The 16,692-nt window shown below is 34.7% G+C and overlaps 1 protein-coding gene across 1 annotated transcript in view; it reads right to left on the bottom strand.

Annotated features, from left to right (window-relative positions):
- The window catches only part of LOC150101700 (putative lipid scramblase CLPTM1), a 283,907-nt gene that overhangs the window by 11,337 nt on the left and 255,878 nt on the right, over window positions 1-16,692 (bottom strand). Inside the window, exon 11 of the mRNA XM_090399981.1 lies at window positions 12,492-12,659. Coding sequence (XP_090256107.1) covers window positions 12,492-12,659 — 168 coding nt within the window. The remainder of the gene's footprint in view (window positions 1-12,491; window positions 12,660-16,692) is intronic.

The following is a 16,692-nucleotide window of genomic DNA, read 5'->3' as shown; positions in this document are numbered from 1 at the left end:
TTAACCATTTTTACCCCAGAATCTTGCACAAGTAAGCTGGTCAGAGCAATTGGATGGTGGTCATTAGGGAATTGTGGATTTCCTTCCTCAGCTTGGAAATGGAATTATAATCACCTTATACTATCTGGAAATATGCTCTCACAGAAAATTCTGTTATAAAGGTACAACAGTTGATCCATGGTTGATGTTCAGATGTTTTGCCATCATTAATGGATATTATCAGGTCTAAAGTCCAACAGCAGTCAGACAACATTTAAGCAAAGCAGATTTTAGTTCTACTTTGGTAAATAGCCTATTGTATTCTGTGGTATTCAAAGAAAACTGGATTTGTTATTTTTCTGCTTTGCTTCTTTGGGAAAAAGAACTCAGAGAGATGAGAAGAAATTGCCGATGACTTGCAAAAGTCTCACTGAATGTGTCAGCAATTGTTGCTGGATCAGTTACTGTGCAACCATTGTGCTCAAGGATAGAGAGCTGGCAGGTGATATATCTACCTTTTCAGTTTCCAGATTTTTTCCCCCTTCCTTCTTCTGTTGGTGAATCTTGATATAGAAGTAAACTGGATCGAAGATTCTTTCTAGCTCTGGCAGTGAATGTATCTAGATCGAGCCCATGCATGTTTGTCAGGGTTGCTGTTGTTGTTGTGGGGTACCTGTGGAAAATACCGCAAACTTTCTTCTGGGCTTCTTTGGCTGCCATGCAATCATAGTTCCACCATGGCTTAGGAAAATGTGGAAACCGACTAGATGTTTTAGGAGTTGCAGTTATAGCTGCTACTATAATACATTCTATTACATGCTTCACTGCATCACTGATAAGAGATGAACTGAATGTTGCAGAATCAAAATCTGCTAATAAGAAAAGGTGAACCAGTCAGCTTGCTCATTTTTCCACTATGATGTAGTGCATGGGTGCCCATGTACTACATCATGGGAAAGTGACTGCTCCCAAATAGGCTGTTATCAGTTTCCCACTTAAACAGAGGGAAAAGGGAGGGAAAGCAGATAGTTTAGTTGATGGTAATGAATGTTTGGGTAGGCAAATGGAAGGTATTGCTTCCCGTGTTTAAGAGGGGGAGATTGTTGTTGTAAAGCATATGCTCAACAACTCTTCCTCTAATGTTTGTCCACCTATATCCCATAGAGTGTTATATCCATTTAAATCCCCCATTAAAAATATGGTGGATGGAAACTGCAAGATGACATCAAAGTCATCTTGAGAAATATCTGCTGCAGGAGGGAGGTAGATGCAGCATACTGTTATATTTCTGTTTCCAACCAAGAGTTTTATAGCAAGCGCTTCTATGTTGGTGTTAATATAGATTTATTGGAAGGAGATATGGTTGCCCACAAAGATGGTGACTCCTCCATGGGTATATCCATCCTTTGTCCTGTCCTTATGAATAATGGTGACATTATGGAGAATCAGATCATCCCCTGGCTTTAGGTATGTTTCCTGCATGCAAAAGAGAGCTTTGATGTCTTCCACGTTTTGTCAGAATACATGATGATGATTCCACGGTAATGTTTCCATTATTTCTTTTTGGTAGTATTCATCTGGCTTCCTCTGATGAGCATTTTGTTTTCATTAGTCTTGGATTTTTTTCTTTTTTCGGAATTGTAGATGCCCAGTATCCATCATTTCTTCTTCTCTTGGAAAAATATCCAAGAGATTGTCAAATTGTACATCCTCAAGGGCACTCAGCATAGTAATTATTTTATCTTCTTGAGGGGGGAGGGAGGAAGCAGCAGTATCCATGCTATCTGTTGATGGGCAATCTAATAAAGGATCTGGAGGCATATCACTGATCCTCTGTTGTGCACATTCCATTTTTTTTTTTTTCAATAAGAGGATCTTCAGGAGTGAATCCATAATGATTTCTCTCTTTCATTCACTCAAAAAAGATAATGAGCAAGTCATATCTTTCAGAGAAGTTTGTGGTTGTGACAAGGCAGGATCAATGTCCAATTGAAACTGTCTTTACAGTTGCCTTCTCAGCATAAGAGGATTTAGCAGATGTTGTTGCTATTGTTGTGGTATACTGCCTCTTTGCTTCCTCATATGTAATGCACTGCTCTGTTTTTATTGTTTGTATCTCCTTTTCATCCTTCAACCTTTGTATGCTCAGGAGTATGCCAGGTGGTCTCCCTCACAGAGCATTTTGGTGTTTTTGCTCTTAAAGTCTTTATTCTCATGTTCTGAACTGCCACATCAGGCACAGATGGCTCAGCCAAAACAGGTAGTTTGAGAATGACCATATTTCTGATATTTAAAGCACCGTAAGGGGGTTTGGGATACAGAGTCATACTGGAGAGTTAAGATATCCTGCTTTGACAGATGGTGGTGGTTTTGGTCTTTTGAACCTTTAGTTCAGAATATATCTCTTCACCAGGAACATCAAGGAGGTCACTTGGGTATTATGCTTTTAGAAAGTTAAAAGTTTTGTGCAGGGTGATTGATTGGTATTCTCCTGACAGATGTTGATGGAGTAATTTTTTATAGTTGTGCTACTGTAGCTGCTTCAATAAGGCTAGCTCCTGAATGCAGTTTCTTTACAAATTTTGGAGATTCTGCCAAACGTTTCTGGATGAAATATTAAGAAGAGTGGTATTTATTGCAGCTTCTGATGTTTTCTTTGTTTCTTACTTTGGTACTCTTGATGAAAATGTGGTTTCTGAACTTGGTTGGAGCTTGTTGAACCCCTTCCCCATAAATAAGAGGATGAAGAAGTATTCATTCTCAGGAGGAATTTAGTTTGGCACCAGAGCTCCCTATCATGTCCTGGTATTCTCCTGTCCCATGTCCTTGGACCATGGAACAGGAGGCTTACTGCAGCACCCTTGACTCTTTCAGTCAAACCCACTAACTGAATGATCTGTCTGGACTACCTGTCTTGCCAGAGTAGAGGCCAAGGTGGTGTACCAAGATCCCCCCCTCCTTTTCTGGATGTCCACAGGTCACACTGAATAGCAAACATGGTGGCAAGATAGGATAGTAAAAAAAAAAAAAGACTCAGGAGAAGTAGTTGAAGAATATAGGAAGAAAAGCAAAGAAAACATGCAAGGATGAAAAGAGCCAGTACCACCACTGGGAGGTCTTCTTCACTACGAACAGGTGCCTGACATGGAGGGGTAGGAGTTGGAAGAGAAGAATGAGCCAAGCCATCAGCCTTTTCTTTAGGTGATGTTACAATGCTATCATTAGGGTAAGATAGAGGAGGTAGCACAGATGGACAAAAGGATAATGAAGTGTAACAGCTTTGGTGAAGGACCAGAAGCTGCAGCTGAGTGGCACAAGCAGTGAGTTTTTCTACATTTATTCCTTGTTAAATTTAGACTTTGCTCTTTTAATAGTGGTTTTACTAGTGTTGCAAGCAACTGTATAGGCTGTGAAGAAAACTGGTGTTTTTGTCTCAAGCCACTTGTGCTATTCTTGAGAACTATGGTTTAGATATGGATTGGGAAAAATAAACAGAGTGAGGAATGAAAGTTTCTATTCCAATATGAATTATTTCTGTAACAAGATCACAACAGGTATCTGGATCTGAAGAATGAAAACAGTAGCCTGACCATGGAAAGGAGGCGTAAATGTCACCTCCCATTTGGCATTGTTGTAATGCCAGAACACGTGAGGTTGTGAATAGCTGAAGGAAAGACATTACAGACAAAACTTGGACGAGATTGTGGTCTGAATTACCAAGAGAAGCAGTTACCTGAACATAGTATCTGGAAGGAGAACTAGTTAAGAGAGATCCGGGGTGTTGGGTGATTGAAGAGGATTGCTGGTAATTCTGGTAGGGAGATGAATGATCTGTTTTAAAGTCATTGCTTACAGCAAAAATCTCTGCCACTCTTTCAGTTTGGTCAGTGAAATTTGATAAAGGAAGCCAATTAGGATTGCAGACATTGAAATTGTAAAGAAGGATGACTTCACTGTTTGGAAATTTTGACTGAATGAAATCGATCCTCGAAGATAGGAAGTTGAAGAAATCAGAATGATTTTCTGAATTGGGCAAACAATAGAGGCAGCAGATGAATGAAACAGAATGTGACAAAAAAATTTTAAGCCACAGGAGAGTCAAAAAGGTGAAATTCTAGGTTAGTCATATTTTAGAAAGGATTATCAGATAGCATAAAGGCATAAGCACCTCCCTTATCATGAAGGAACCATGCAGGATGTCATTTGAACAGTTATGATGAGCTGTGGTAAATTTAATAGAAATTTGGGGTTCAGTCAGAAACAAAAAAGATCATATTTGGATGATCACTGAAGAAGATGATGATGCACATCATTTAAGTTACTTCTGATGCCATGGATGTTGGTAAAATGAATACGAAAAATTTTTTTCTTGAGATTTTTAACTATTATTATTATTATTTTTTTCATGGAAGTTTTTTGCAAACATATTTATTTAGGTTAGGACTATTCTGCAAAGCATGAGCAGATTTTAAGAATAATATGTCAATTTTGATTCATAAACTTAAAGTAATTGTCCTTTTCCATCTAACTACATGTAGGATACTGAGCACATGGTCTGATAATCCACTTTGTCCATATCAGTATATGGATATATTATTCTGAGGCTCCCTTTTTAGCTGCAGATCTGTCAAGCTATTCATAATATGGGAGTTTACACTGATAATGTATACTATATGCATTGAATACACCGCGAGACCATAGCCCTGCTTATTAGAAGCCTGAAGTGGTTTGAACAAGTTCCATGTTTGGTTTGTGGACTATGTAAAAAAATAAATTAAAAATACAAAAAACATAAAATTGATAACATAGAAGAAAAAAAAACCTTAGCTCACCTAAGGTACATGTACTACAGGTATGCAAATAACCTTTTGAGGGGTGGGTGCAACATAAAAATAAAAAAGGTACACCTCATCTTTTGGAGAATGAATAAGGGAAGCTAGTGTAATCATTGGTTTTAAAAATACTCAGTAAATAACAGTATAAGAAATTTATATGTGATTTAATGAGTACTTTTTTTTTAAAAATCTTTTAAGATATTCCTCTGACTACTACTACTAAGTTTTAAAGTGATCTAATGACTATTAGCTTGTCTAATATTCAGCAGAAAACTTAAAAAAGAGCAAGTAAAGCTCTGCTTCAGGAGCAAATAGGAGCATATGGTTGAAACTCAATCCTCAATATTACTGGCAAAAATATTTCAGAATTAAAAAAAATAAACTATTTCAACTTTAGTATTGAATAACAGACCATCTTGTTGATAAAATGATTACCAAAACAGAACTGATTTAATATGAAATATGATATTTTTTTACCACTGACGAAAGACAAAAATAAAGACTTCTCTGCAAATGAATAAAACTGTTGTCAACTCATCCTCAGTATCTTTAACTAAGTCAACTAAACCCTTAGGAAAGGATTTAATTTTGTAATATATCACCCAGAGAAATTCCAATGATTTATATTACGACAGTCACAGATCAAGATGTGATTTACCTGATGAACTAATCAATAATGTTCACCTTGATGTAGTTCATATTCTAACAAGACCGAAGCCACCCAGAAGCGAACACAGCACTGAGATCACCAAAAAATATGAAAATCATCACTAAAGCTGATAAGGGACATTTTATTGTTATAATACATACCTCCAAATGTAACAGAAAGACATTAGCACTTTTAAGAGACCAAACTACAAATTAAGTTTCTAACAGAAACCTTATGAACTCCCAAAAGAAGAGTTTTCAAGTTAATACAAAAGGTAGAAAACATGGCCTCCTGATATAACCAAAAATTTATACCCATCATCTATGTAATTGCTCATATTAGTGGCCTTCCAAAAATACAAAAACATCCCCTCTTCAACCCATAGTCTATAACAGAGCTAGTCCTATATATAATTTAGATAAATACAACTGGCCTGGTTGGCCAAGATTTATGTTCAAAGACTGCTAAATGAAACAAGCAGAGTCAGCACAGTGGCAGAAATTCCCAACAGGAATGCAGTCAAGAATACATATACATACTTAAAGTAGAAAAAGTTATCAAACAATACCTGAAATGGGGAAAGGCAGCTGGAATAGATGAAATTTGACTAAAAATGCTCAAATATGGAGGTATAGAAGTTTTACAGTGATTGCATAATTCAGAAGGTCTGGTCAGAGTCAAATCCCAGATGACTGGAGCAGAGTTCTCATAGTACCCATTGATAAAAAAGGAAATAAAACAATGTGAGAATTACAGAGTTGTTTTCCTATTGAGTGTTCCTGGTAAGATTTATGTAAATATACTTGAGAAACAGTAAGAAAAATTGTGGAAAGGAAGCTTGGTAAAGAACAAGCTGGATTCAGGACAAACAGAGGTTGTCAGGATCAAATTTTCACTTCAAGACAAATAGTTGAGAAATCTTGGGATTATAACAAGGATTTATATTAAATTTTGTTGATCTGGAAAAGGCATATGACAAGCTGCCAAGAGAAAAGCTATTCAAAATGCCCCAGTTTTATGGTGTAAATGGGACATATATAGATCAATTTATAGTCTCTATTTAAGCTGTGAGTCAGCAGTTAGAAATGAAGGAGGCACAGGAAGATGGTTTGATGTAAAATCAGGTGTGCAACAAAGGTGCACATTATCTCCACTGATATTGATTATCTATATCGATCACATTATGAAGGAAAGTGATATTAAATCTGATATCAAAATTGGTATGATAATCAGTAATAAAAAGACAAAGACAATGAAAACAACAAACACATCAACTGTATCCTACATGATGAATCTGTATAACAAGTAAAACATTTCATCTATTCAGGCACAATTTTTAGTGAAGATGGTAAATTAAATATGGAAATTAGATAACAGAATTAGTATAGCTAGTATATGGAAGCTAGTATAGGAAGTTCAGCTGAACAAACTTATATGGAATAAGAAAGAAATTAGTCAAAACACTAAATTAGTTGTATACAAGAAGTGTTCAAACCAATTTTAACTTATGGATCCGAGAGTTGGGTTAGAAATAAAATGGTTGATCAATGACTGGAGAACAAAGACATGAGAGTTATGAGAAAGATTAGCGGAGTGAACAGATGGCATCAATGGCAGTATCGCATTAAAAATGAGGATGTTACGAAAGAATTTGTCATTGTTAGCGTTCAGGAATGTGTTAATAGAGCTAATCTCAGGTGGTATGATTAGCAAAATAAGTGTTCTCTGCCAGGTAGGCAGGAAAAGATCAAGAAGAAGAGACCAAGATGTAGCTTACTTGATACAGTAAAAAGTGCCTTAAAAGTCAGAAATATAAGATCTGATAATGTTGGAGTCTTGATAACAGATTAATTTGGAGCAAAATTGTTGATCAGAAGTTAGTAATAGTGTAACTAACTTTTTCATGTAGTACTATCATAATTATCACGTACTCTCCTGAGGGTACGCATCAGGAATTTGATGGGGATGATGTATGGCTAAGTGGATAGCATATGTTATCCAACCAAGAGGCTGCTATGGATTCATTTTAACGTGAGATCGTGGGCATGGATGTTTATAAAAGTCTGCTCTGGATGAGCTTGTATAGCTCCTTGAGTTTATGAGGCTTATCTTTCTTTTCTTTTTTATTAAAAAAAAAATCAGCACAAACTTTAACACAACACAAAGAATGTCATTGTTACATTACAAATTCTATTCATTTGAAATTTATACCTAAATTACTATACATGTAAAATTATTTAATGAAATAAGGAATTTAATGTAAAACTCTGATATTTTGACGAGCATTTCATCACATCAGAGCAGCACACCAAGATCTGAAGCTACAAGAAGCAAGAAAGAATTAAACAAAAGTTATAAATTGCTTTTGTTCTGCCACTCTATTAAAACCTGTGGGAACATAGACATTAAATTACATGCAAACCAGCATAACCTAAAGGCAAAGGAAAGCTTTTTTTAGAAGATGTAAAAGTGTATGGCACAGAGCAGGTTTAATAAGAAAATCACTAAATTGACTACTAACATTAAATTAAGATATCTGCTCCTAGAACTGTACAAACATATACAAGAAAAACGAGTATTCAAATGAATCAACCAGGAAATACATGCGACTATTTCTCAGAATTTAGAAATTTTTAGATCATCATTCTGATTAAGATTGGGTTGATTCTGAAGAGCTTCATAAAATTCTTTGAAGAGTCTCTCAAATTTGAAAGAACTTGTGTGAGGAATTTTTGTGTTGTCCCATATGATCCTGTGGCTAGTAAAGATTGTCAAATCGAATACCTATGGTACAATCAGACTGGCCAAAATATTAGAGATTGCAGAAACAAGAAATCTGGTATGCTCCCAGGTGAGCCAAGTGCAGAAGTTTGTCTTTGTAGAAGGTAGGATTGAGGAAATCCTATTTATTGACTTGAAGTTTGTCTAGAATTTAAAAGTTTTTAGGACTTTTGAGATGCATTCAGAGATTCCTTTTATGTAAAGAATGGAGATTCTCTTAGTATGCAATGATGAGCAATTAGTAGGAGAATAATTATCCACAGTGCACTGTAATCTGCATGGAAACTAGATGTTCAGAATCATGTCTTTTATAGACACTGTGTGACAGTGCTCAGTTTTTGTGAAAAGTGGTGCAAAACTCCTGAAGAATATATCTTCCAGTGAACATAGGTTTCTTATAAACTGAAAAGCTGAGTGTTATTCGTTTCCTTCTTAATCTGTGAATCCAAGAATGGGAGGACGCCATTATTTTGCTTTCCTAACAAATTTAATTCTAGGGAAAAGGATATTAATTTTATCTAAGAAACTCTAATAAAACTCCAATCTGCATGGCCAAATAGCAAACATGACATCAACAAAATGAAACCAAGGAAGGACAAGGAATGATATCAGTGAAGAGACATTCCTCCAATCCCGTGAGGTAATTTGAAAGATAGGAGGGAAACCAATGACACAACCTTCCACCTGCCTGTATAGATTTTCTTGCCAGGAAAGGTATCAGAATTGTATAGCAAAATCAGGTAATTTAAGAATGTCAGCTGGAAAGTTCTTAGAGAGCAGTTGAATAGTTATATCTAATGGAACATTGGTGAAAAGGGAAACAATGTCAAAGCTCATCATGATATCAGAGCAGAGAAGGTGGAGTTCTTTCACTTCAGCAATGAAATCTGTGGTATTCTTTTTACAGGATGGAGATTTTTCATTTCCAGGATAGTAGGTTACATAAAAGTTTTGACAATTTACATGCAGGACTGCCAATGCAACTGACCACTGGCAGCAAAGGAATGTCTGTTTTATGCATTTTAGACAGACCACATAGTCTATGTGCACAGCTTAAATGCTGCCATGGGCCAAACGTAATTGTTACACTTACATGGGCTGCATTTTTTAAAACTTTAATTTTTATGGAAAAATAAAATGTATATAAAGTTCAATAGCATTTTAATGTGACAGATTATATATTTTACCAGTGGATATTGCAAAAATTGAATAAACAATTTTTGCAATATCCACTGGTAAATTGGAAGTTTCCGTTATCAAAGTCTCTCAAATTTGTATCCATGAAAGAATGTTTGTTTCAATACATACCAGAATACCAGATAACCCAAATACCCTAGATCTCTTCCTTACCAATGACCCTTCCAGATATAGATGGCTTCCTATCTTCCCATCATCCAATTAATGCTGAGTCCCATAAGGTTCAGTTTTCGCATCGACCCTCTTCCTTCTGTATATCAATTACCTACTTCCAGTTGACCTCCAACCCAATACACAGTTTTGCAGATGACAGCACATTGCACTCCTCCCTTTCATTTGATAAACCTTACCCTACACAACTCACTTTAACCCACAGAACATCAATCACAACTTCCCTTAATTCGAACCTCCAAGCCAGCCTCCAATGGGGACTCGGATAACCTCGTCAACTTCAACGCTAGTAAAACTCAGTTCTGTCTTATTTCCCTCAAAAAAGAACCATTTTCCTCCCAGTATTATTTTTGATAACACTCAAATTCCCAGACAAGATGAAATTTCTCTTCTTGGAATTACCTTAACATCAAGCCTCTCCTGGCATAAACACATCACAGCCATTGCATCTTCAGCTTCCAAAAAACCAGGCTTTCTCTTTCGCTAAAGATGTTACTTCACCTCAAAACAGCTGTTAACCTTATACAAATCACAATTCTATCCAGCTATCAATTACTGTTCTCGCATTTGGAGTGGGTTTCCTAAAAGTTTCCTAAAAATGCTCGACTCAATACAGAGGAGAGCAATTAGACTGATAAATGATCCATCTCTTACCCACTCACCCCCCCCCTTTCACATAGACATTTAGTCTCTACAATTGGTATATTTTCTATAAATATTTCCATGGAAAATGTTCATCTGAAACAGCATCAATAATCCCCCACTCTGTACTAAGCCCACTGGAACACGTAGTACAGCCGCCACCCAACATTCTTTCACAGTACACCTTTAAACCCACAGAACAAGTTTCTTTTCCTCCTCCTCCATCTCTGCTATTGCTGTACTGTGGAACAGCCCCCCCTCCCCCCGATGTATTTCCCAAGGAATACAATATACAGGCTTTTAAATTGAATGCCAACAAGTTTCTCCTTTCCCATCCCCACTACCCATATGCAGTACTAAAGTACTATAGGTTAACCAGCCAATCTCTCATATATGGGCCCAACATAAAAAATGTAATATTCAAGATAACTTTAACATATGATGTGATGACAAGAGTATCCACATACTAATTATAAAATACTATACTGGATGATTTTCATACAGGTATCACTGATGCAAAGTTGAGAAACTGACCAATCAAAAAGTTCCCTCCTGATATTACTGCACTCTCATTTTGTGATGCAATTATTTTATTTGGCATGATAAAATACATCCACGAATTGAAGGGATGATTTGCAGATGGGCTCTCCTCTTTCACTGATGCTTCCAAATTTTTTCATGGAAACTTGAAAAAGTAAACTCTTCTACACTACTTCCCCCCCTTTCGGTCAGGTTGATGATGTGTTTGCAATCTGGATACATGGCTGAAACTCCTTAGATACATTCTTGGTGTAATTAAATAACCAACACTAGAATAAAATTTACTTTAGATTTTAATAACTGTTTTCTTTGTTTTTAGATACAGAAAATCCGCACACATACTAACTGATATCTGAATATTAATCGGATCATCATGGCATAAATTGATGCCATAATAAAAGCATTAGCATAGTGAGCTAGAGCTATTTGCTCAAATGAAATCTTACTCCAAAAAGAATTAGACTACATTTCCAATAACTTCATTAATAATGGTTACAATTCTAATAAAATAAACAGATTGTTATAACCTAATAGAATCATTAGATCACTCCAAAACTGTAGTAGCTCCTTATAATCAAAGTATCTGAAAAGATTTAAAATCAGTATTAAAAAATAATCAGTAGATACCAATTACAAACTTTTTATAAACCAACATTAAAACATTTCCTTTCTTTCTTTCTCCAAAAGATAAAGTACACTCATAAGTATCCAGAGTATACAGAATACATTGTCAGTGTAAACCCTCATATTATGGATAGTCTTGCAGTCTGCCACTAAAAGGAGAGAAGAACACCAAAATTTTATAGTCATGTATCAACATGGATTAGTACACCATGTGCTTGATACCCTATGTGCAGTTAGATGGAGGAAGACCATTACGTCAAGATTACAATTCAAAACTGAAGATTATTCTAGAAATCCACTTATGCTTTGCTGAATACTCCTAACCTAAACAAATATGATTGCAAAGCACTGTCAAACATCTGGGAGACGTAATTCTGCTATTAAATCTCAAAAAAAGCTATTTGACTGTGCCTAGAGGGCATATTCAAAACAACTGAATGATTGCTTAATATCCTGTGTTCTTATTCAAAGTTCTTTCTCTTCCATGTTGCTTTTTTCCTTGACAATGGTTCAATTACTATTAGGCAAAATACTGAAATTATATATATATTTTTTTACTTCTATACTGTGAATAACTCCTAAATTTTTTTTGATGGCATATGCTATATAATACTATAATATATTGTATTATATTATTATATATATATAATTACATCTACTTCATTAGTTAAACTGGTTAAAAAAACTGCTTATGAAATCACAGAATATACACAAATGGAAATGTCACATATATCCTGATGTTAACACCATGTTATTAAAAAAAAAAAATTAAAAAAAAAGCATAGAAATTAGTCAGTCAACATGTTAGATCAACTACATTTTTTTTTTGAAGACAGAAAATTACTGTTAAATTTTCCTGGCTCTGTGTTCCTTTAATATAATTAACAATGATTAGAATAAAATCTCAATTCCGTTAGAGAAATTTTTAAAAAATCTACAAAGAAAATTTCAGAAATCCAAGTTCAGATTTTTATTATTTTTTTTGAGACTGAACTACTTTATCACATTATTTAAAATTTTTTTTTAAAAAAAAGTAATATCTCCTATCAGTGTGAAAGTTTTAAAATACTTACCGTCTCTAAAACATCCTAATCGATACATGGTGGGCATTTTAATAACAAAGGCAAATATGTCATCGATGAATGTATTCAGGAACTTGTATGTTAGCATACGCCATGGTAAATGTGCAACAGATTTCAATTTATAGTTGATAAATAACTGAGGAGTCATCATGATGAAACCTGAAAATGAATTTTTATTATCAATAGCTAATTTCAAAAACTGTACATTAAATATAATTTGACTGTAATTTGCCATCATAATAAGAAAGTCTGAAGTTGTATGAAGCTTAGTTTATGAACAATAAATGTAAATGACAGAAACATTTATCAAGAAACTGCCACTAGATACAACCCAAAACATAATAAAGCAAATATATTAAACCTTGCATTCATGCAGAGTCCAGAATAAAATATATATCTTTAAAAAAATTATTATTTTTTTAAGCAGATGAATTACTTCAAATATAAAGGATATGTCTACCACTCAATAATATTTAATTTCTTTCAATGCAGCCCCCCCACTCTCTATGCTAATATGGATATCCTAAAACACAATAGTCTGCCCATAAAGGACATTCCAGCTTCTGCATTCAACTATTCCCAGCAGAAATCCTTTTGCTTATTGAAGTTACGTAAGTTAAGCAAAATCATTTCTTTACATATCAAGAAAATATCCATATCTAAGTATAAAAGAATAAGCAGCAACCTTGAAAACTATTTTTGGCACATCTTGAATCATTACTTAACTTACCAATTCTTCCAACAGGCATTAAATTCTATGAGATACATGGATGATGTCTGTATTCATTCATTCATAGGAAAATCAGGCTATATTACAATTATGGAAGTAAATTAAGGACCATAAAATCTGCAGGGGAGAAAAAGAAACTGGAAAAATGAAATTTCTACAAAGCACAGCAGGCTATATTTTCCAGGACCACAGGAATATGTAAAATACATAAAGACAAAGTATACAAATACCAAAAGAAGTGGAATGAACACATTGAAAGAAGGGACAGCTCAACACTACCCTCCAAAAATACTCTAATACCACCCAGCTGGAAGATATTGAAGTCAGGAACAACCAAGGAAAAGATGGAATTAGATAGGAACAGGCCATTGGGCCTAAATCCCTTTTAGTTATTCTTAACAAGTGGGCCGTGGAAAATTTATAGAACGTTTCTAGTTTTTAAAATTTTGAAACCTCTTAAAATAATTATTTTTTGCTCTTCATTTTACTTTTTTTCAAACTTGCATTGTTAGTAATCTGAATTATGCAGTTTAATGCAGTAGTTCCTTTTGTGGAGTCACCACAAGTCTTTTGTTGCTGGCAACACCACCAATTGATCCATATAATAACTGTGAAAATACAAATTTATTACCAATGAACAATGACACACTACTGGAATTGATAAAGGATTTAAGTCTGATCTCTGTTTTTCAGAGGAAAAGTTTGGTCCAATTTTGGATACATATCTGCACCTGTTAACCATTGCCATTCAAAATTTGTTGCCTTTTGTTTTTCTACATATTTGTGTGAAAAGGTATTTTCCACAATGCTAAATATTAAAATGAAACAACAAAATCGATTCCGAATACTCTTGCATGCAAATAGCATTGAGTAACACAACCGAAGTAAGCATAGACAAATTAGTAGAGAGTGTTCAACAATAGAGGTCTCATTAAAATACATTTAAGTAAAGTTGATTTCAGTTTTCAGATTTTTTTTTTTTGTTATTATAATCAGTCATTAAAACCACTATTTAAAACAAAAATAGTTTAATTATTATTATTATGTTACTACAAGTTAGGGGGCCATGAAAATATTTTAGGATACTTAGGGGACTGCAACTACTAAAAGGTTAAGAACCACTGTCTTAAAGGGTTTATCTCCATGAAGTCAGAAGACTCATCATGGGAGACTCACACTAACCTACATACAGATTGCAACAGTACCTATCATACCTTTCCTTAAACTAATTCACTGTCAGGGCACTCACTACTAATTCTGACAATTCATTCCACTCAATTTGTCACTCTCCAAGCAAAAAAATCTAGTCCACACACACTTTTACTTTTACACTTCCAGGAATAAACCCTCATTTTTTCATTCTATTCATCATGTATTGAAAACTTTCTTTTGTGTCATTCCTACAGAAACCCTGTTAATAACTCATGTTTCTATATCATGTCTCCTCTTTTCCACCTATCAGCTAAACTTTGCAACCCACAGACTTTCAATCTATCCTCAGAGAGAGCATCTCACAGACCTATCATCAGTTTGGTTACTCATCTCTGAATTATCTTCAACTCTTGATTCCAAGAAACCCTAGTTATCAAATCTATGTACAGTAGTCAAGATGTGGCCAAATCATAGCCTTATAATTAATCTCTCTATCTTTACTTGAAGTGTGTTCTTTAATATCCAAATAATCTGTTTAACTATTTTGCCAACTTTTGCAATATGTTCTCTGAACTTCAACTATCCAACATGATCCTCAAAATCCATAGCTTCTTCAATTTCCTGCAATCCAGTACCATCAATGTGAGACACAGTAATTTTTTTCAACTCAAAGTGCATAATCTTACATTTTGCAATAATAAATTGACTACCATTATCCTTCAGAGAATCATCAACACACAACTCAAAATCCCCACTTAAATCATTCCCTATGTCATTAATATACAAATCAAGGAATAGCAGCCCTAGTACAGAGCTAAAGCACTTCCTAGTCACCCTCATTCTCCTAGATTTCACTCCACCATATACTATTCTTATATCTGCCAGCCACTCCCCTTTCCATGCCACCAGCTTCATATCCATTACTAATTACTTCAACTATTGTACTAGTTTTCTACGTGGCATTTTGTCAAATGCCTTTGCAAAGTCCCGCAGTATCATGGTGTTCTATTTCTGCTGTCACTTTTATAAAATGTGAGTCAATTCCTAAGAGAGTACCTACCTTTTATAAAGCCACACTGCCCATTACAGAGTATCATATTCCTATCCACCTACTGTTGGATTTTACCTTTAACCAACTTTTCTAATACTTTTTAACCACCACTCTTGAGATATTGTCTTTAACTGTCTGTAATTTGCTACTTCTATCTCGGAGTCACCTTTATGTAATATAACCACCTTACCCTCTTTTCACTACCTTGGAACTTTGCCAGAGCTGAGACTTAGATTAAACAACATCAGAGGCACTGCTAGTTCTTTTGCACATTGGCGTAAAATATAGGCAGACAAGCAATTGAGATAGGTGAATACAAGCTGTATTCACCTATCTCAATTTTCACATCAGTAACTGCAGTCTCCACCTGGATCATATGCTTTTGCAAAGTAATCACTCAGCAACTCAACTTTTTTTTTTCTGCTTCTGTCACCTTCTTACCATCAGCATTGATTAAAGTCAGCTTTTTTTTTTTTTAAATTTACTTTGGCCTGTTTAGCTAATTTTCTCAATCTGATTTATGCTTTCTTACTATACCAGTCATCCTTCTTACCTGCACCTTGTAGTGCTCCTGAATACGTTTGATCACTTTTTTTTTAATACTTTCTACATAATGCTTTTTTTGTGTTGTTGCTGTAGTTCCTGATTTATATCTCTACTCACCTACTTAACCCACTACTTGCAAGAAATAATTAAATTAATTATTTCTTGCAAAATCATGTCCTGAGCTTTCAAAATCCAGTTGTACAACTGTTCTAATGATGGTCTCTTAATCCATCCCCATGCAATCCAAGATCGAGAAGTCAATGCCCTTACTCCTACATTTCCTCTACTAGTTGCTTCCATCTCTATGATTGGTGCGGTATTAACAACAGATTGCATGACTCAAAGCCGACGATTGTTGAGTTAAAATGCTAATTCTCTTCAACCAATTCCAAAATATCTGAAACTGCCATAACATTCACTGTGTATTTCTTAAAGTTTTAAACTTCTTTTGTGTGTGCAAACTATATGCGAAACTTTTTAATTTATTTTTTCGTAAACTAAAATCAGGGGTGTGAGGTAAACACGAGGAAGAGTTATATTCGAGTAAATACAGTAAATGATCTTGCTATAGGCCATAAATTTTCTACTGTACCAAATCATTTTCCTCATTTAGATTTCATGCAAATATCCTCTAAGAATCTTTTTTTAAATAATTTTCACAGTTTATACATGTAAATATATAGTTTTATTCAAAAATTCCAATATATTTCATC

Source organism: Typopeltis vanoorti, chromosome 11 (genome assembly GCF_054136105.1).
Source record: "Typopeltis vanoorti isolate ZY-2024b chromosome 11, IOZ_Tvanoo_1.0, whole genome shotgun sequence".
Lineage (NCBI taxonomy): Eukaryota > Metazoa > Arthropoda > Arachnida > Uropygi > Thelyphonidae > Typopeltis > Typopeltis vanoorti.
The sequence above is the reverse complement of the archived record's forward strand: the minus strand, read 5'-3'. Positions and strand labels throughout refer to the sequence as shown.